Raw genomic sequence first — 20,817 nt, 5'->3', positions numbered from 1 at the left:
TGGCGGAGGACTTCTTTATAGTCTCTCTTGGATGGTGTGTCAGGACCACAAAGCCTCCAGCAGGGGGACCTCAGAACCTGGTCCATCCCATCACAGGCATCTCATTAAGTATGTCCTTTATTAGTCACTACTTACACTCTTCAATCTTCAAACCAAGTACATTTTCACAAATATACAATAAAACAAGATTCACAATATTGCAACTAGACTATCACTTCACTTGAGTTCATCCTTATATCTTACTAACTGGCAGGCCAACTCTTCCCCCTTTAATATACCTGCAAGGACATGGATGACAACATTCTAGAAGGTTCCGTGAAAATGTAGTTCTCAAAATACTGGAAAGTTCCCCACAGTTTACAAAGATCCACAATATTCAAGCAGGTTAGTAAAATATTAAACAACACATGGAATTTCTGAAATAGTTTACCTCAAACATTGTTTTCCCTTTTCTTGCTAGCATTAAAAACAACACCCTGAATGTGCCACCCCCTCAAGCATGGCACCCCGGATGGTCATCTGGGTTGCCTACCCCTAAATCTAGCCATGATTGTAGCAAAAAAGAGGAGAAATACCTATGGCTCTGACCCTGTAAGTACTTCCACATGAGTAACTTCACTCATATGTGTAGTTCTGTTGAACTCACTTGATAGCTACATCATTTGCTATGTAGTTCAAGTGTTTATTTTTACAATAGTGTACATGTCATGTTTTGGTTCTTAATTTAGAATGTTTATTCTGAGAGGGTCTAATTTAATTATTTGTTTTATTTATGGCATGTTCTCTAGCAATTATATCTTCCAAATACTCTAATATATCCAGCTTTATGCCTTTCTAAATTGGGAAAGACCCAGAAGCCATATTAAGACTTGTTATGTCCTAAGGAAAATTCACAATGTCCACAACTTGAATATTCATGAAAAATTTTCTCGTTGCAATATTAATTGCTTTAAACCCTGAAGGTTCATCATCTACTATATAGTTGAGAGAGTTTGTTTGTCTGTCTGTCCATCCACCTATCCATTTGTCAATCTCTTCTAAATGGTAAGAGCTAGGACCACCAAATTCAGTACACAGCTTCCTCTTATGATAACTTAAAGTGAGGGTGTGCAATCTAAGGCCCAGTGGCCAGATGTGGCCCCCAGCTTTCCTGGATCTAGCCCCCAATACTTCGGGCTTTGCCCCAGCATTGGGGAGCCCACACTGGCACTCCAGCCCATCCACCATCCCCCCATGGGGCTGGAGCAGACTAAATCTACTAGCCTGGGACCCACTAGGTTCTGATGTAAGAGAGGTATGTGGGGAGTGTCTTTCTCCTTCTCAGTTGAGGGCCATGTCAGTGAGGGTTTAGGTTTGGGGGCTTTTTGTTCTTGTTGTTTTGTTCTCACTTGAGTGCAGGCCCTGACTGAATTTTCTGTGAGACAGCGGCCTCCAACCCCAAAAAGTTTCTCCACCCCTAACTTAAAGCAAGGTAAGACTTTGGTTGTCCCAAGAAAATGGGATGTGCCTGGAATGGGATTGAAACTCATACAGAAGAGAGAGGCATGCTGCCCCACCATCCAGGACTGTCCCAGCCCTGAGCCTCCCACCCTCTAGGTGCCCTTTAGGGAGGGTGGAGTGGCTGACACTCTCCTCCTATTCATATGGGAACATTGTTGGCTATTTCCATTCATCAGGGAGCGAGGGAGTAGAAAGTGTACAGTTTTCTGTATTCCTCACTCTGGTGAAGGAACACAGGGGGCAGACTAATCTGGACCTGACCCAGCTGGGGGACATGCATTCCTCTCCTGCCTGTGCTCACGAGAGCTGCAGTGACTATGGAGAAGCGCTTTTCACCTGACCCCAAGCTGCTGTGGTGAGAGAGGGCTGGGGGAGTCCTCTTTCCCTGGGGCACCCTGCATACTGAACTCCTCTTCCCAAATCTCATCCCAGAGCAACAATTTAAATGAAGAAAACAAATGTGTTTTGAATTAAGGACCTGAGCAAAACCAGTTAAAACTTCTAGATAGAAAATAAAATCAAGGCAAAGAAAAGAGTGCCAGTCTTATTAAAATAAAACAATCATTCTTTTGAATCTGACTCTAAGGTCAGGCCTTGATTCATAATATCTAATGCCTGTGCCCACTGGAGACTAAATGTCTTTTATAAGACTAAGATTTTAAAAACAAAAGTTATGGGGGCCAAAATCACCCCTGCTATAGAAAACTCCACTGAGTCAAACAAGCTTATTCTAAGACTAATTTTCTCCCATCAGCTTTTACTTAGCTGATTTTGTTGTATTTTAGTGTGGCAGACTGTAGGGACGGACCTAATACAAAGGATTAATTCAGATATATCATTTAACAAAACTGACAAGACATTTATTATTCAATCTGTTTTGAATAGGCCACAACTGATTCCTAACTCTGCATGTGTTTCTATCTATTTATGTGTTTATTAGGCTCTGCTGTAAGTGCAGCATCTGAACATCTCCCAAGCACTTAGAATTGAAATAACAATAGCAGTGTCTCTCTTTTTTTCCTTCCCAGTCTGTATGAGAAATGGCTTGATTAGTTTATCAGGGGCTTGGGTGTTTGTTTGCTTGTTTATGTTTGTATGTGATTGAGTCAGTGTTTTGTGTGAATGTTTAGATTTGGCAAGCAATTCCTTATCTGTGCTGGCAGATACATCCATGATCTAAAAAAGAGCATTATGCTGGTTTGTGTCTTAACATTTACCAAGAAACTATTATTGCAATTGCTGAGAAAATTGCTCTGCAGTTGAATCCTCCAAGGACATCATAGCCCATTAACAGCTAAAGAAAGATATTTTAAATACAAGTGTAGAGTCCTGCACTTGGGACGGAAGAATCCCAAGCATAGTTACAGGCTGGGGACCAACCAGTTAAGTAGTAGTTCTGCAGAAAAGGACCTGGGGGTTACAGTGGATGAGAAGCTAGATATGAGTCAACAGTGTGCCCTTGTAGCCAAGAAGGCTAATGGCATATTAGGATGCATTAAGAGGAGCATTGCCAGCAGATCCAGAGATGTCATTATTCCCCTTTATTCGGCTTTGGTGAGGCCACATCTGGAGTACTGTGTCCAGTTCTGGGCCCCCCACTACAAAAAGGATGCGGACGCATTGGAGAGGGTCCAGCGGAGGGCAACCAAAATGATTAGGGGTCTGGAGCATATGACCTACGAGGAGAGGCTGAGGGACTTGGGTCTGTTTAGTCTGCAGAAGCGAAGAGTAAGGGGGGACTTGATAGCAGCCTTCAACTTCCTGAAGGGAGGTTCCAAAGAGGATGGAGAGAGGCTGTTCTCAGTAGTGACAGATGGCAGAACAAGGAGCAATGGTCTCAAGTTGTGGTTGGAGAGGTCCAGATTGGATATTAGGAAAAACTATTTTACTAGGAGGGTAGTGAAGCATTGGAATGGGTTACCTAGGGAAGTAGTGGAGTCTCCATCCCTAGAGGTGTTTAAGTCTCGGCTTGACAAAACCCTGGCCGGGTTGATTTAGATGGGATTGGTCCTGCCTAGAGCGGAGGGCTGGACTTGACGACCTTCTGAGGTCTCTTCCAGTTCTATGATTCTATGATAAAGGGATGGTTGGATGAAATAACATGATCTTGGTAACTAATTGACCATTCATTATAGGGAACTTTCTGGGTGTCTGGCTGGTGAGTCTTACCCACATGCTCAGGGCTTAGCTGATCGCCATATTTGGGGTCAGGAAGGAATTTTCCTCCAGGGTAGATTGGCAGAGGCCCTGGAGGTTTTTCGCCTTCCTCTGTAGCATTGGGCACAGATCACAGCTGAAGGACTCTCTACATGTTGGGGCCTTCAAAGTATTTGAAGGCTTCAATATCTGAGACATAGGTGAGAGGATTATTCTAAGAGGGGTGGGCGAGATTCTGTGGCCTGCGCTGTGCAGGGGGTCAGACTAGATGATCATAATGGTCCCTTCTGACCTTAAAGTCTATGAGTCTATGAGTCTATGAATAGCTTTGGAAGTTCTCACTTATTTATACAGACACTAGTCCACAGCAACCATCCTCAGTTGGCTGATATGTTATCCATTACATGATATTCAGAATACTGGGCATGCAGCTGGGTGAATATCATCTGGCATAGGGACTTCTTCATAAGTCCTCACAACAAGGCTAAAGCAGGACTAAAGTGGTGCATACTCTGTGTGCTGGCCCTCTGCATCAGGGTGAATTTAACCTGTTCGCATAAGTTAAAGCAGTTCAGTGCTCAGCCATACTCAGGTGGTTCAATCCTCGACCATGCTCAACTCGTGCTTGAAACAGCTGGTGAAGAAAGAAAAAGATTGCTCAGAAGTTTATGTATTCTTCTCCAATCCTGGGTACAGAACCAGTCTCCTATACAAGCTAAAGCTCCTCTACTATACATCAAGTAAAGTGATCCCCTGGTGATCCTTTAACCAACAGGAACTCAGCAGAGCACAAAACAGTTTGCCTTTTCCCCTGTCCCATCCACTCTCCATTCCAGGGCACCTTTCTCCAGATGGGATGCTGAATCCTCAGCTGCCTCTTTGCAGTAGTTCTATGGTCACTTGACACTGTTTAAAAAGTACAGTCCTTTGTAGGACTCAGGATCTTTCCCTGCATATTTATATAAGACAGGTATTCTAAATTGGATTAATATTTTGTGCCCTTTGGGCACTAACTCCCTGGCTGTGTCTACATTGGCATCCCTTTGTAAGAATAAGGGATCTTCTGGAAAAGGGCTTATTTTCCGGAGAATCGCGTCTACACTGGCACTTTTCTCCGGCAAAAATCCCGAGCCGGAAAAAAGCAGCAGCCATGTAAATGCAAATGCCACGGGGGATATTTAAATCCCCCGTGGATTTGCAATTCCGAAGTGTCTCATTAGCATCCCTTTTCCGGAAAGGGATGCCAATGTAGACACAGCCCCTGAGAGAAGAGCAGGATAGGCAAAAAGTTTTCCAGTGTGAAATCACATTATATTTATGGGATGTTTCAGAGGGATGGGATGTTAGTCTGTTTCAACAAAAACAAAAAGGGGTCCTGTGGCACCAGAAAGACTAATAAGTTTAGTAAATTGCACCCCCATGAAAGTTTATGCCCAAATAAATCTGTTAGTCTTTAAGGTGCCACAGGACTCCTTGTTATTTTTGTCTGAGAAGTGAAGGCATTACTACTTAGGGCACATCTACACTGCAATATTATTTCAGGATATCGGGGTATCTAGAAATAGCTATCCCATGTGTTCACAGTGATCCTGTTGTTTCAGGCTTGCTATTCTGATGTCCCTGTAAATCTCATTGCACGAAGAATAAGGGACGTTTTGGAATAGTACTTTATTTCAAAATTTGGCGCTGCTTCAAAATAGCACCTAAATAAGATACACAATTTGCATAGCTCACATTGTGTATCTTATTTTGAGTTATGGTGCTATGTAGCACCACTATGTAGCTGTGTAGGGCACCCTTAGAGCCCTGCATATCCATGGATATCAACTTTATATCTGCGAGTATCTGCATCCACAGATGTGGATGTGTATACCTGCAGCTCATTTTTGCAGATAGGGATGTGGACACGGATACAAATTTTGTATCTAGAACCTTGAAAATCCACAGATATCCACTTTATATCTGTAAGTATCCACATCTACAGCTGTCCATGTGGATATTCTCAGCTTATTTTAGCAGAAACAGATGCGGATGCGGATACAAATTTTGTATCCATGTAGGGCTCTATTAATACTCCTGTAGAGGAAGTGGAGCTGCTCTGTAATGATCTACTGTGTGCTGATCTGGTTATTGGATGGATGGATGAATGAATGTAGAATGACCAGAACTACAGCAATTTCAAAAGGATCAAAGGCAAGTTGTTTGGGGGAACAATTAAGACACAGGGATCTGCTGGGATGTCTGCCTGTTGGGATGTCTGCTACTATTAAGGAAGAGTAATAGTTACGTAAGAGACATATAGACTGTTATTTAAAATCCTTTCTCACTAAATGTGTTGTTCCTAATGTTAATACAAACAATAGTTTAAGCAAGCTATCTGATTGCTATGTACCGCTAGCCACAGTCTTCCAAAAGAAGAATCACAAGTGTCCAAACTCATAGCTGCCTAATAAGCCCTGACAGCCCCCAGTCTATTCTAGAAGTAGGAGAACTGTGTAATTCCACCCCAAGATAGTTCAACGCATAAGGCTGACAGCTAAAATATGTTTCCACAGTCCAGAAAAGGGGTAAAAGTGCAGCTAGCCTTGTAATCGTGGTAACTCTATCATACGGGCTATGTCTACACTGTAGGATTCTTGTGCAAGAAGCTTTTTGAGGAAGAGATCTTCCACAAAAACTTCTGGTGCAAGAGAGTGTCCACACTGCAAAAGTGCATGGAAAAAGCGATGCGCTTTTGCAAAAGGGGGCGTCCAGACTTCATGAACACTCTCTCAAAAGGAAACTGAGTGCTATTTACAGAATGGCCACCAGGACACCTGGGCTTTTTCGATTGCCTCTTTTTGTGCAAAAAACCTCTGTTCCTCATCCATACACACCTTTTTGCGCAAGAGCTCTTGCGCAAAAAGGAATTATTCCTCATAGAAAGAGGAATACTTACACCGGAAAAACTCCTCTGTTCCTTCATTTTACTTGCGCAAAAACACGTTTGAGGTGTGGACACTCCACGAGTTTTTGCGCAAAAACTCTGAAGAGTAGACCTAGCCAAGATGTCCCTAAGATGGCTCATGAAAGTCTGAATCTATTTGCCTTCCTGAAAGATCATATTATGTTCAAATATATGTTTAACGGATTAGTAGTATCAACAAAAGTACATAGCCTATGCAGTTCAGATTAGTATGGCTGGGACAACAAGGATTTATTGTTGTTCTTTAATCTGAGGTAAAATACAAATGATCTCAGATCTGTAGCAAGAAAGAAAACAGGCCATGTTGTATGAGACCTCAACTTCTAGACATTTTAATTATCTTAATGAAACATAGTTGGAGAAGCAGGGCCTGCAACTACTCATACCTCAACTTTTAAACACTGTTGATGGGATGTACCAATTACTTGGACTCAAGCTGCTCTCTGAAAGGTACCCGTGGGCTACATATTCAATTTTGTGTTTGCTCATCCAACAACTCTGCCCTAGAAACAGTGGTCGTGGCCCTCAAATTTTGTCTTAAAGCAAGGAAAGCCTTTGGTATTTCTGGGACCATAACCCTACTTCATAGTCTTAACTGTCTGTATGCTTGGCTCTATAGGTTTTCCTGGTTGTCCTGATAGAGGTCCCTGAATATTGTCTTCTGATGTGACATGGTGTCAGCAGGATCCCCAATCTCCAAGCATAAAATGTGAAGATTAAAGAAATCTCAGAGAGATAGCCATGTTAGTTTGTAACTGTAAAAACAATGAGGAGTCCTGTTGCACCTTAGAAAATAATAGATATATTACATCATGAGCTATTCTGTAGTTTAAAAAAGTGGTTATAACTTATTAATACACTTTATTAACACAGACAAACAAAAAACAAATGAGAGACAAAAGCTGGTTCTTGAATTGGGCCTATGTCTGGAGCCTACCAAATTAAGCTGCCTCTGCTAGGCTTGCTCTTCATACCTAGAGAAGAGTTTCATCAGGCTGTTACGTTATTGGATTTTAAAGTGAGCAGACAGATCACTGTTGCACCCACGAGTGGTATTTGCACCAAATTCTGTAGAAAGTAGGCCATGTGAGGTGTCAAATGGAAGCTTATGATCTGCTTATTCTATGTATGCTACTCATGTACTTGCATGATTTTTGTATGTGAAGTTATGAATATGGGCTCTGTTCTTGTACTGTAAATGTTCTCTGTCTGGGAGGGAGCAATGGGCCTGGACTGCCTATTATGAGGAAGGATTGTTCAGTGAATAGCTGTGCTAATTAGCACTGCTCCATGGACAATGACTCTCAGCTCTCAGTGTCAATACACACCTGAGGAATGCGTCTGGAAGCCTGCAGACTAGCCGGTGCCACATGGCTGATTGCATGTGAAACAGATATAGGTCACTTGATCATGTGACCAGCTCCAGTTTGGGAGACACCAGGAATATAAAAATCCCATAAGGCTGTCTCCATCTTGTCTTCAATCTCGCTCCTGATTCCAGATGCAGCCTTGCTAGGGACAGAGAGCGGGGAAGGATTGCTGACCCATCCCGATACAGGATGTACACCAGAGACTTTTAAGCCAGCTGTTTGTAACATCTCTGCTAAGAGCCTGCATCAAGAACTTGGTGATTGATGTATGTAATGTACTCTCCTTAACAATCTTACTCTCAACCTTTTCTTTCTTTTATTAATAAACCTTTAGATTTTAGATTCTAAAGGATTGGCTCAGCGTGATCTTGTGGGTAAGATCTAAAGTGTAATTGACCTGGGACCATGGCAGGTTCTTTGGGACCATGAAGATCTGTTCGGAGTTGGTGAGATGGGGTTTCATAACATCTCACCTGTGTGTAAGGTCTAGGGCTGATTGTGGCACAAGGAAAACTGGAGTGTCTGAGGGGTCTTGCTCGTGAGGCTTCCTGTTGGTCAGACTGGCAGCTGAAGCGCTCTGTGTGACTGGTTTGTGACTTGTTTGGGAAAGGTCTCCAGTCTAGTGCTGTAAGCAGCCCTGGTTTTGAGCAACTCGCCCTGAGCTGATGCCCTTAGCGGTGCCCAGACCCGGCCCAGTCCGTCACATAGGCCTCACTCCTAAAAAGCACTCAGTTCTTTCTGCAAAAGCACCATTCCTCCTTATGCGGAACCCTTCTAAGTCACTCTGTGGAGAATCCAAAAATGAAGAGTGCAACTCCTGGTGCCAGGCTGAATGATACCGAGACAGCATTTGTCCTAGATTGTCTGCAGTGTTGCTCTGCACCAACAGAGGCTCTGGGTTGGCACTAGCCTCTTCCCAACAGGGGAGAGAAGGCTGAGGTGGGCCTTAAGCCCCCGTGTTCCCATCCACACCCACGCTATAAGGCCATACCCCTGATCCTCTTCTTCTCCTGGAGGCTCTGCCCCGGCCAGGAGTTGTGCAGTACTAAAAGCTACATAGGACCCTCCACCTGCCCTGGGCTTCAGCTTCCAGCCTGGCCAGGCAGCAGGGCCTCCAAGGGAAGAGGAGAAGGAGGCAGCAGGACTATGGAAAAGGGCAGGGATCATGCATGTGTCCCATTTTTGCCTTTTGTAAAGGGAAGGTCATCCTATCTTTCACTGTAACTCACTGAAAGTATATCGCTTTGGGGTTGCAGCCACTAAAAAGAATAATTTTCACGTCTCAAATCTGTAGATCTTTTAGAAGAGATTACTCTTCTGATACCATTATCAGCAGTTTTAAAACTACAATCCATTTAGAATGCCTCAAAATGTTCTGGATCAGTGGATTGTAATTTTTTTCTTCTGGGCTCAATCTGTGTATGAAAAGTTGAAATGACTGCTAAATGCACCCTAATGATACGAAGTTGTAAACCAGAATGAAATAAGTCACTGTTAGACTTGGTAGGTTTGATGATAAATGGTACATTTGGGGGTCTCGATCTTGCCTATTTGTAATGCTGAAATCCAAGAATGTGTTCCATTTACTGTAATAAATTGCATTGGTTGTCTTAGATCTGTCTCCCAAAATGATTTTAAGAACTTGAGTTGAAATTTATAAGGCTTAAAATTTTGTCTCTCTTGCTAAAGGACTGAATATGTTCTCAAAACTTTATTAAATTTTATAAAGTGACTGTAGCAGGGGTTCAAACAGAAAGGGTATGCACAATGGTATCCTTTCAGCTGAGGTAAAAAGAGCAGTCCGTTGTTGGACATTGCAGGAAAGCACTGAGGATTTGTCTACCTTATGGAAAAGATTGACCCTCTGGAGGCTGATCTTCTAGCGTTCGATTTCACGGGTCTAGTGAAGTCTCGCTAATTCACACTGAGAGGGCGCTCCCATCAGTGCCGGTACTCAAGGAGCAAGGAAAGCCCATGGGAATTTTTGCTCCTGTCGACCTTCCGCTGTATGGACAGCACAAAAACTGGATTTAAGATATGATCAGGGACAGATTAAGTGGAGAGGGAGGCCTAGCTGGGCAGCTGCTTGGGGCGCCAACCTATGGGGGAGCACCTGATTGCAGCTGTAAGGGGCGCCATGCACCCGGCCATGCTGAACCCTTTACAGCTGCCGTCAGGCGCCGTGCGTCCAATTGCAGCGGTAAGGTGCACAGCGGCTGGGGGACGGGGCTGCACATGAGCCATGTGCCCGGGGGGCGGGTCGCTTGCTGCAGCCTAGGTCGCAGGAATGGCTCGATCTGGCCCTGGATATGATGACACCAACTATGTAATTAACAGGAAGCTGTAATTACCTCGCTGGAGTTGTGTATCTTAAGTTGACTTCCCCATTAGTATGGGCCACACCCGAGCGGGCTGGTCCCCTCCAGTGACGGGCAGTATCACCCACCTCCTGCAGGGCGGATTTTTTTCTTAAAGCCCCGGCTCCTGGAGGCCGGGGGTTTAGTGACAGTCCCAGCCAGGAGCCAGCTGCTGGGGGAAGGGCGGTGCAGAGAAAAACCGGGCGCGGGATTCTTCCCGCCCTGCTGCCAACCAGCCCCAGGCCCCCTCCGCGCTCGCCACCAGCCCCGGCGCCTCCGCCCGCCCTTCCTGCCCTGGCCCGGCCCCGCGCTGCGCTGCGCTCGCTCCGCCCCCAGCTGCGGTGGCCGCCGCCGGGCCTGGCTGGGCGATGCGGGCCTGGGAGCTGCCGGGCCGGGCGGGCTCTGCTCCGCGGGGGGCCGGGCCCAGCCGCTTCGTGCGGTGCCTCTACCTGGTGGGCTTCCTGGTGAGTGCAAGGGGCCCCCGTGTCCTGCCTGGGGAGGGGCTGGGACTCTCCCCCCCCCCTCCTACCGGGAAGGTGTAAAAACAAATATTATCTGCCCTATGGGTGAATCAACCCTGGGGGCGGCTTGTCTCCACGGGACAATTGTGCCCCCCCCCCCAAAAAAAAAGTGGGAAACGATCCTCAGCTGAAGTCAGGTAGCCCCCCCTGGCCCATCACTGCCGGTATTTTGGGGAAGGGGCGGGGGATGTATCCAACTAACCCTTTACATCTGTGCAATCAGTGTATGAAAGATCGTCTGCCCCGTGCTGTTAGTGATCCCTCCAGCACCTTTCTAACAGCCTGTTCGGACAAGCCCCAAGTCCCCTGTGTTTGCATTTATCCCCACTGTCATGCTTGCAGCTCCCCCGGCCTTGGCAACAAGAATAGATGCCTGACCACAAAAAGCCCTTGAGCTTCCTGAGGGAGTCCTAAGGGTCTGAGAAATTCCCCAAAAGCCTACACTCGGGGATTGGCAAAGTCAGTCTTCCTCTGTTCAGTACTCACAACAGTATTGCTCACATCCAGGGAGACAGTTTTGAGGGCCTAAGAGATTTCCCAATAATCTGAGACTGGCTAGAAGCCACATTCCAGCAGGTATGTTCTTATCCTTGGTGCTGTCTTATAGTCCCTATCAAGTAGGATGATGACCATCGGTTCTGTCTTTTAAGGCAAATGCTTAAAGACTTTCGCTTAGTGTTTAATTCCCTACAGCCTATGTTCAAAGAGGAGTTACAGTTACTCTTAAGTAGTTTTTGTAGGTTTTCAATAACCATACAAAGAAGAGCATGCACTGTAATAAAAAAGAATGCATTGTACTGTATATGGAATAAAACACTCTTAGGTGGTTTAAAAAAAAAAAAGCTTCTCTCCACTCATGTAGCTGTCTTTCATTTTTTTAAATGAATGTAGATTGCCCTAAACCACATCTTCATATTCACAAAGTGAGACTAAAGAAACATAACTGATTTACAAAATCATATTTTAAAATAAAGTTTTCTAATATATTTTAAAAACTTGATTGCATGTACAGTCTAATAGTGAAGTTTTCATGATAATACCAGATATTTGTAAAAGAGAATATTATTTAATCTGAGCTGCTTACTTTTAATTTAGTTTGGACCGTAGAAATAATCTAGTCTTTTTTACTCTGAAGTTAGGATGCAGTGCAGTGTTTACTGTCAAACAAAAAATTGTGTTAGTGTATATTGATGACAATGTGTCCTCAGGTCTGTTAAACTAAATTATGTAAAATCTTACTTTTACAGAGCCTATGGCTGGCTACGTCTAGACTGGCCCCTTCTTCGGAAGAGGCATGTTAATTTCGAACTTTGGAATAGGGAATTCCGCGGGGGATTTAAATATCCCCCGCGGGATTTAAATAAACATGGCCGCCGCTTTTTTTCCGGCTTGGGGAAAAGCCGGAAAAGAGCGTCCAGACTGGCGCGATCCTCCGGAATAAAGCCCTATTCCGGAGGATCTCTTATTCCTACTTATTCCACTGCATCCTAACTTCAAAGTAGGAATAAGAGATCCTCTGGAATAGGGCTATTTACAGAAATGGTCTGATCTAATATTTTTATACATGCCCCCAAGCCTCTTTTCCCATTATAAATTGAATGTAAAGTGTAGCACCAGTGCTTTAAATGTGTTTGTTTTCATAACTTAAATATTTGTACAAAGAAGCTTTTTTCTTATTTGCATGATACTCCAACTTACTTATATAGCTATATTAAAAATGAAATTAGCGCAAACCTATCATTTTGAAAATTCAGAAAAATTATTCAACTTTAAATATATATATAATTTTAGAAACGTGCATCACTCTTTCTATTCATGCGCTCATTTGTTCAAGAACTTCTCCTAAATAATAAGAGCTAGGATTATCAAATTTGAGAGGAAGCGTCATCTCATCCTAACTTAAAGAAAGTACCGGATTTGGTTGTGCCAGGACAATGGGATGTGCCTGGAATTCAGTTGTTGTTCTCATTTAATGGAAAGGGAGGGATCTGGCAGAAGACACCGTTATACTGTGGAATGATCACGGCGGGGAGGTAGCAAGTGCCCCAGATGGAAACCGCTGGCTGGAAGCACTCGACTCCCTGGTCTGCTCCAGGAAGTAGTTGCTGGCCACTGAGCATTCACAGTTACCTGCAGGCTCCTGCTTGCACCAGTTCCTTAGTAACCATCTGCCATCTTGTGCTGCTGCCTCTGATGCAGCAGCTGAGGAGAGGGTATCAGGCAGAAGCTGGTATGTGGAAGGAGCCAGCATAAAAGCCGGCTCCCTGCATGCACCAGCTCCTGAGGAGCCACCTGCCAGCCTGTGCTGTTGCTTCTGTACTGGAAGTAGTAGCGTGGACCAGCAGACGGGGGCTGAATGCTGCCAAATGTAAGAAATGTGTAACTGCTGAAAATTTACAAAGATACAGAAGTTACATAGTTTCAGCAGTTACACAGTTATTTAATTATAAGCATTTTAATATCCCTTGTGCAGACTCCCCAGGGACACCACCCTACTCACTCCCGGAGATTTGTGCAACCCTCGCGACCTCAGGGTGGGCCTGGGGAATGCCAGTGGGTGGGGTGCACAGACATGCCCCCAATGCCAGCACCTCCACCCTTTCACCAGCAGAAGGTTTGTGCAGCCCCTCCTCTGCCAGCTCCCCCTTTCTCTCATGCCAGCCCTTGCTGGTGGTAGGCCAGCCTCTGAGCTGGACCCAGAAAGCACCAGCACTAGGTATGCACAGCTTTCCCCCACCCCCAGGCTGGCTGCCTGGGCCAGTGAGTGGGCTGCATGGGCCACCCCCCCCCCTCCCACCCCCCATCCCCGGGTCTGTCTTTTTCATTTATTTGGAACCATTTAATTTTTTTTTCATACTAGATAAGAGGTTCTTTTCATAGCTTTAAGCTTTAAACATGTCCAGTTGTAATAATTATGGAACAAAAGACATTCTCTGTCATACAGAACTTTTTATTTCTTGTAGGCCACGTCTGCACCACAGACTTTTCCCCACAGAACTGTGTTGGTCAGATGTGTGTCGAAAGCAGTGTTGCCGACATAACTGCATAGCTTGTGCATTCTAGAACCAGTAATGTAGATGCAGTTATACCAGCAAAACTGTGGTTTTACCAATATAGCTTGTTTCATTCAGGGCATCTGGAAAAACTATACTAGCAATAAACTACATTCATGCTGGAAGCACTTAAACAACATAATATGGTGGGTTGAGTGAAGTCTTCCTAGTTATTGATCTGACCCTAGATTGTTATTTAAAATACAGAATAATTTATTCCTATATCTTGACTTCTGTATCTTTGTAAATATGCTTAGTCACTGAAACTCCATCTCCTTATTCTTTCAGGACTTCTTTGGTGTGAGTATGGTTGTGCCTCTGTTAAATGTTCATATCAAGTCTCTAGGAGCAAGTCCAACTGTTGCAGGAGTTGTAGGTGAGTACAGCACGGGTACTGATTGCCCCATGAATGACATAAAGTCAGATATGTAGCATCACCAACCTTTAATTTCCATACTGTGGAAACGAATGATAGGATGTAAGCAAGACAGACATTTTTCTGTGGCTAATTCTTCCCTCTTATAATCATGATTTTCCTACTAATATGTCTTCAGGAGCTACTATACGGGGGTGTTTCAAATGATGATCTTTTTGGATTCTGTAACTTCCTCTTCTCCATTGAAGTGATTCTGGGATACAGGCTTACAACACAAATACAGATCTAGTTTAGAAATAGTAATGGGGATATAAATATGTCTTCTTTATAACTATACTAGCATTGCTCAGGTCTTTAACTGAATTAACCTTTTTTTAAAAAATGAAAGAAACTGAGGGTTCAGGTGTAAGGAGAGGCGGAGGTCTGTGGTTTAGGACAAAGGGTTGGGAGCTATGGAGGAGCTCCAGGCAGGATGTATGGCCTCAGGGAAGGGGGAAGGAGGCAGGGGGCTCTAGGGGCTGCCCCCTCCTCCAGTGCCCTCCACAGCCTACAGGCTCTCCATGAGGGGGACAGGCTTTGAGGTATGGGGGACTTGGGGCATGGGGGCTACTCACCCAGTCTGGTCACTCTCTTCGTGCTGCAGCTGCTCTCAGAGGCCACACTCAGCATTGTGTCCGTCCTCTCTGTGCCCTTCCCTTTTATGTCCCTCCCCTCTCTACCACTTTCCTTTCCATGTTATGGAAAACAGTTCCATTCCTGGCACTTCCGATTTTCCAGGAACACCCAAACCCTGACACTGGTTTAAGTTTGGGTAAGAGGAAGCTACATACCAAATTTGGTGGTCCTAGCTGTTACAATTTAAGTGAAGTAATTGTACAAACTCATAAACGAACAACCTCTACATTCTGCATTGACTTAAGCACTGACAAAGGCAGGCATCCAGGGTGTCCTTTAAAGAATAAAACAGGCTGACAAGTATTGTAAAGTTGACTCCATGCCGAAACTGTTGTTATCGTCTGTTCCTTCTCTCCTACTGTCAATTGCTGCTAGGTTCTTACCCTTCATTTTGAAGGGTAGGATTTGCAATTTCTTGCAGGGCTGCTGCAATGCCCTGTCATAATGTTTGGTCATAATGTTTGGTGTAAGATGCCAACTGTCCCAATTTCAGTTATTTCTCTTGGCAAAACAACATACTTCTACCTATACACTTCTGGGTTATAGTGTTGCAATTTTGAGACACCCAGAAAAGAGGAACAATCATTCATCAAAATGATGAAACTCCTGTTGCTATAGTTCATGCCGGACTGTACCCAACTTCTTTCTTTTGCCTCTCCCCATTCTTCTACTGAATTATTCAGTTAATTTCCCCACTTTGCCGAACCACTTTTAAGCCAGTTTCAGAAGGCTGTTCATGTTTAATTCTCAGTGAGTTTTTTTCACTATTTTTATTTTAGGGTCTTTTTATGGTTTATTGCAGCTCTTTTCCAGCACGTTTGTGGTAAGTTTTAAATACTGGATCTTTAAAAATATATTGATGTTTCTATTAACTTGGTGAGAAAATTGTTAACATTAATGGTAATACTTTGGGGAATGTGAAACTGTACATTTACTAGTATTCACCTAAGCCCTTGACGTTGGTGAAACTGTTCTGATCTATGCAGAACTTTTTTTTTTTCAATTATAGGAACAACTCTAATCCTTGAGGTGACTAGTACACCAGATGAAATTTTAGCTGAATAGCAAATCTCTGTCTTCATTCAAAATAGCAGCTTAATCAGTCAAATGTGTCAGTCATTCAATGTTCTGTTTAACATCATTGCTATTAAAACAGTTTTCTTCAAAGTAGTAGTCTGCAGGAAGAAATAATATTATGGATCAGATCTCTGAAATTGTGTAATCGGTGTTTGCCATTCTCTGGTTAATATGAAGTCTGTTGAAATGTGCCCGATGACCTTAATCCATGCATCATGTCTCAAACTTTTTTTCCCCCATAGGTTATACTTTCCCCCCGCACCCCTTTCCCAGAAAGGTCATAGTTCAGGAATGCATTCTGTATCTGCCAGCACTTCAGATCTGTGCTCCTAGATTTCATCCACCTGTGTGGCACCTAGTCATCTTTTCCTCTGGTGTTGCAGCTTCCCTGGACTTGTGTATGGTTCCTATCCTCTCCTGCGTAAAGATTCTTTTCTGCCATGATGCATGTAATTAAGCTAGTTGACTTATTGGGTATAGGTTATCTATTAGTTTTTCCCTTCCCATAACCTCTTTTTGTTTGCTTGCCTTCAGACTGATAGCTCCCTCAAGCAGGGACTGCCCTCTCTGAATGTTTGCCAGGCATCTAGCACATAGTAGTTGCTATTATAAACAAATACTAATGGTCAGTGTTGGTGTGATGGCATTTTCATTCGACTGACGCCAGTGATATTTCACTAAATTTGTCCTGGGTTTACATAAAACGAAAATGAGAGATTAAATGAAGCTTGGCTTTCATATCTCATCTAGTAAAATTAATTCAGGATGCAAGCAGGTGCTTCTCCCATTGACTTCAGGGTTGAATTTAGTCCATCATGTCCAGCCTCTGGCATCTAGACACAGAACTATTATGAATGTTATCTAATCTGTTTGTGAATGTTTCCACTGATCGTCCCTCAGGGACTTCTCTTTTGAAAAGAGAGGTAATCAATTTAATTCAGACATGCATATTTTTCACAATGGATAGTTCAGTACTAGTTTATTGTTTTACCAGGGCTGCTGGAGTGATGTAATAGGAAGACAATATTCCCTGCTTGCCTGTATCCTCTTCAGTGCACTGGGTTATTTCCTGCTTGGCATGTCCACCAATGTGTGTTTATTTGCCATTGCTAGGGTCCCTGTAGGTGAGTAATTGATTTTGTACTTGGCTTTATAATCAGTCTGTTGGTTTGCGAATTATTGCTTGGAAAATCATGTTGTTTAGATATGGTGACAAGCTGGACAGCAACTTTGAACAGTTTTACCACTTTTTGTATAATGGCTCTTTGGCAGCTACTGAACCCCAATTTTGAAAAGAACTCTAAGTTGATCTTTTTATTTAATCTTTCATTACTTCCTCATAATTTTTGTAACAAATATGATTGGTAATTTTCAGTGCTGCTTTTTTTTTGGGGGGGGGGGAGGAAGATAAGGAGGAGGTGAACAACTTCTGAGACACCTTAATGTGGGGACTGTTTTTTCAGAGGATGGGTACTTAAGCAGTAGGGATGTGAATGACTAGTCAAACTATCCAATAAGCAAATGCTTATCGGATAGTCAACACACTAGTTGACTAGTTGCTTCCCCCCCCCCACACACACACCCTTGCTGCCTGTATCCGAAAGAGGCAGCAAGGGGAGGGGGAAAGAGAAGGGCGCGTTTCAAAGCGGCAGCACCGTGTGGAGCCTATGGTCTGCCGCTTTGAAATGCAACGTGCAGCCTGTCCAGGTTCAGCTGAGGACTCCCCTGCTGACCCTGGGCTCCATGCTGTGCTGATGCTCTGAAATGCCACAAGGAGCATGGGACCCCCACTGGTCCCATGCTCCCTGCAGCACTTTCGCCTTTCACGAAGGCACCCTTATCGACTAGTCGATGCAAATTGCATCGCCTATTCCATTAATTGGCTAATCAAGATTTTATATCCCTACTTAGCACTTCCTGAAATTCAGGCTACTATAATATTTCCCAAGTTGAGCACTCAAAATCGTTAGTAACTTCTAAAAATGTGCATCACGTGCATCATGATATAACTTCTGCCGTACATTGTCATCCTACCAAGCATATATTTCAATCTAAAAGCTTGGCTTATTTCTTAGTGGAACGTGTATCTTGTTTAAAAGCATATTTGTTTGTGCCCCTAAAGCTAAGTTTTTATCAGCCTTAATATACAAATCTGATAGTAGACATTGAAACTTCTGACTATCTAGCCTCATTCCAAAGAATTATTTTTTGTTTCCTTGATATAGAAGACAGGTTTGTTTTTGTTTTGATTTGTTTTTATGGTAAAGAAACTTCAGTGATTTGTTTGATATTTTTTTAAAAATGTAGCTACCTCTTTAGAGTTTTTGTAATGCTCCTGTATTATCAATAGTTGTGGATGGTGATGCAATGTCATACTTTTGTGAGGAAGGAGCAGAGAAAGATATTTCACTGAGCAGATGTAACATTTCTAGAATGCCCCAAAATTCACACTAATTAGTACTTCTCTCACACTAATTATGGCTTCTCTAATACTGTCTGTCCAGCAATCTGGGATTATGCTGTATCAATTGCAAGTGTCTGTAGCTAGCAGTATCATTTTTTCTCCCAACACTAACCATGAGATGCTGCGTCTCTGGCAGATGTCTCACCTTTATTGGGATCCACCATTCAGATCTGCTGCTTCTATTTTTTTTTCCAAGCAGTTCTGCTCACTTGACACAGATCTCCATTTAGCATGATTTCTATCTCACAAGTAGCTGAGGGAATGGTTGCTGGCAAGCTTATCCTCTGTAGCTCTGGCATTGGATGATTTGTAGCTTATGGAATTTTCAAACCTTAATTATACACAACCTTATAAATAATATAACATGCTAAATAAATCAGATAATAAAGTGAATGTTTTTATGTTAACTTGCAGGCATTTTCAAACACACCCTGTCCATTTCAAAAGCTCTTCTTTCTGACCTGGTTTCTGAGAGAGAACGCCCTCTTGTAATAGGACACTTCAATGCAGCCTCCAGTGTTGGTTTCATTCTGGGTCCTGTGGTTGGGGGCTACTTTACAGAGCTGGAGAGTGGCTTTTACCTGACATCTTTTGTCTGTTCTTCCATCTTCATTCTGAATGCTGGTAAGTTGTAGGTAGCATTTTGCACTTCAGGCTTTTTCAAGTGCTGCTATGTGTTCATGCTGTTTGTAGAATGGTTTGTCTGAAATCTTCTGTTCTGGGCATTCAGACTGCTCTTTGAATTTGAATGACTTCTGACTTTTTGAAAATAGTTAATATAAGACAGATCTCCCCCTCTTTATGTATTTTTTACATCCAAATACAAGAGAGGGAGTGTATTTTTGTGTCTAGAGGTACAAAATGGGGGCTAGAATAATTCATTTCTCAGATTTGCTAGGTATTCATTGCATGAGCCGGTTACTTAACCTTTCTCTCTCTTTATAGAGCCCCATTTTAAATATCAGAAAACCAGTATTAACTGCACTGATTATATTATGCTTAATTTTTGTAAACTGTATTGTGATTATTTTAAGATAAAATGTCACCCACAAAGTCCAATATACTTTCATTTGTGTCTTTGACTTCTGGGATTTGAGAAATCATTAAAACATAACGGTAACTTGTGTGTTTCATTTGGGGTAAAAAGTGCAACTATCCACAATTAACTGATCTCATTGCATTACCTACACAGGTCTTGTCTGGATGTTACCATGGAGTGAAGATCACACAGAGAATAATGAAAACGAACAGACCACTAGTAACAGCAAAGCGACAGCAAAGTCAAACTATGACCCACAGGTTAAATCACTAGCTAATGGAGCAATGAAATATGATGAGTCCCTGTGGATTCAAGTAGTGTCAGTGCTGAAGAGGATTAAAAGCATTGCATGCTCTGATCTGTGGGATATATTTTTAGTACGGTTACTAATGTCTGTAGCTGTAATGTTGTATTATAGCAACTTTATTCTGGCAATTGAAGAGAGATTTGGGGTGAAACCTAAGCTCACAGGATACCTCATAAGCTATAGTAGCACCCTTGGAGCACTTGCTGGTTTTCTACTTGGACCAATAACAAAACTCTATCAATATAACACTTATGCACTTTTATTACATTCCACTGTTCTCACCTGTGTGTTGATAATGCTGTATTCCACGGCACTCAGTATATGGACGGTTGTTTTATCATCAACATTTTTAGCATTTTCAACCACAGTAGGACGCACGTGCATCACTGACCTTGAGTTGGCCCTAGGTGGGAATCAGGCCAGTGGCACACTAATAGGAGTTGGTCAGTCTGTGACCTCTGTGGGACGTATAATTGCTCCACTTCTCTCAGGAATTGCACAAGAGTTCAGTCCATGTGGCCCTCCAAGTCTTGGGGTGGGGTTGGCGCTGGTGGCTATTCTGATAATGCTCATAAACACACCGCGATATTGCAGCAGTAGAAATACTAAATTAAAAAGTGAATAGCACCTAATTTTGGACATGCTGGTATATTGTCAGTAAAATGCAAAGTGCGGTTATGTTTTACTAAAGAATAGTGATCGCTAACGAAGCCTGTATAGTAGCAACAGGCTGTTTTATAAAAGAAACATCAGCATGACTGAACCTTCAGATTCATGCAGACTTGTCTGCTGCAGGATCCTTCATAAAGACATGCCTGTAGATCAGAGGGATGTTCTTTTTCTCGGGCGCAGGTATCATGTAAAACCTTTCGTAAAATGAGAAGTTGTATTTTCTGTGTGCTAGTAAGTTTGAAAACCCTTCAAGAAAAAATGATTAATTAAAAAGTAAAATTTGG

General features: G+C 43.1%; 1 protein-coding gene across 2 annotated transcripts; it reads left to right on the top strand.

The window, feature by feature from the left end:
* Nucleotides 1–10,458: 10,458 nt before the first annotated feature.
* Nucleotides 10,459–20,817, top strand: SLC67A2 (solute carrier family 67 member 2). Of its 2 annotated transcripts, none has more exons than XM_075917400.1 (6): nt 10,459–10,813; nt 14,212–14,299; nt 15,754–15,797; nt 17,046–17,175; nt 18,930–19,139; nt 19,708–20,817. In XM_075917400.1, the coding sequence occupies exons 1-6, from the start codon at nt 10,718–10,720 to the stop codon at nt 20,484–20,486; spliced, it is 1,347 nt and encodes a 448-aa protein (XP_075773515.1). In that variant the 5' UTR covers nt 10,459–10,717; the 3' UTR covers nt 20,487–20,817. The 2 variants fall into 2 exon arrangements, with proteins under 2 accessions (XP_075773515.1, XP_025042803.1); XM_025187018.2 differs by lacking the exon at nt 10,459–10,813 and adding an exon at nt 16,294–16,500 and having other exon boundaries at nt 14,206–14,299.

The sequence above is a fragment of the Pelodiscus sinensis genome, chromosome 1, assembly GCF_049634645.1.
Source record: "Pelodiscus sinensis isolate JC-2024 chromosome 1, ASM4963464v1, whole genome shotgun sequence".
Classification (NCBI taxonomy): Eukaryota; Metazoa; Chordata; order Testudines; family Trionychidae; genus Pelodiscus; species Pelodiscus sinensis.
This window is presented reverse-complemented; position numbering and strand designations above follow the sequence as displayed.

Coding starts and splice junctions, on each gene's coding strand:
- SLC67A2 (XM_075917400.1), top strand. CDS start 10,718: ATGCGGGCCTGGGAGCTGCCGGGCCGGGCGGGCTCTGCTCCGCGGGGG. Junction 15,798..17,045: donor TCTTTTCCAGCACGTTTGTG/GTAAGTTTTAAA, acceptor TTGTTTTACCAG/GGCTGCTGGAGTGATGTAAT. Junction 19,140..19,707: donor CATCTTCATTCTGAATGCTG/GTAAGTTGTAGG, acceptor TTACCTACACAG/GTCTTGTCTGGATGTTACCA.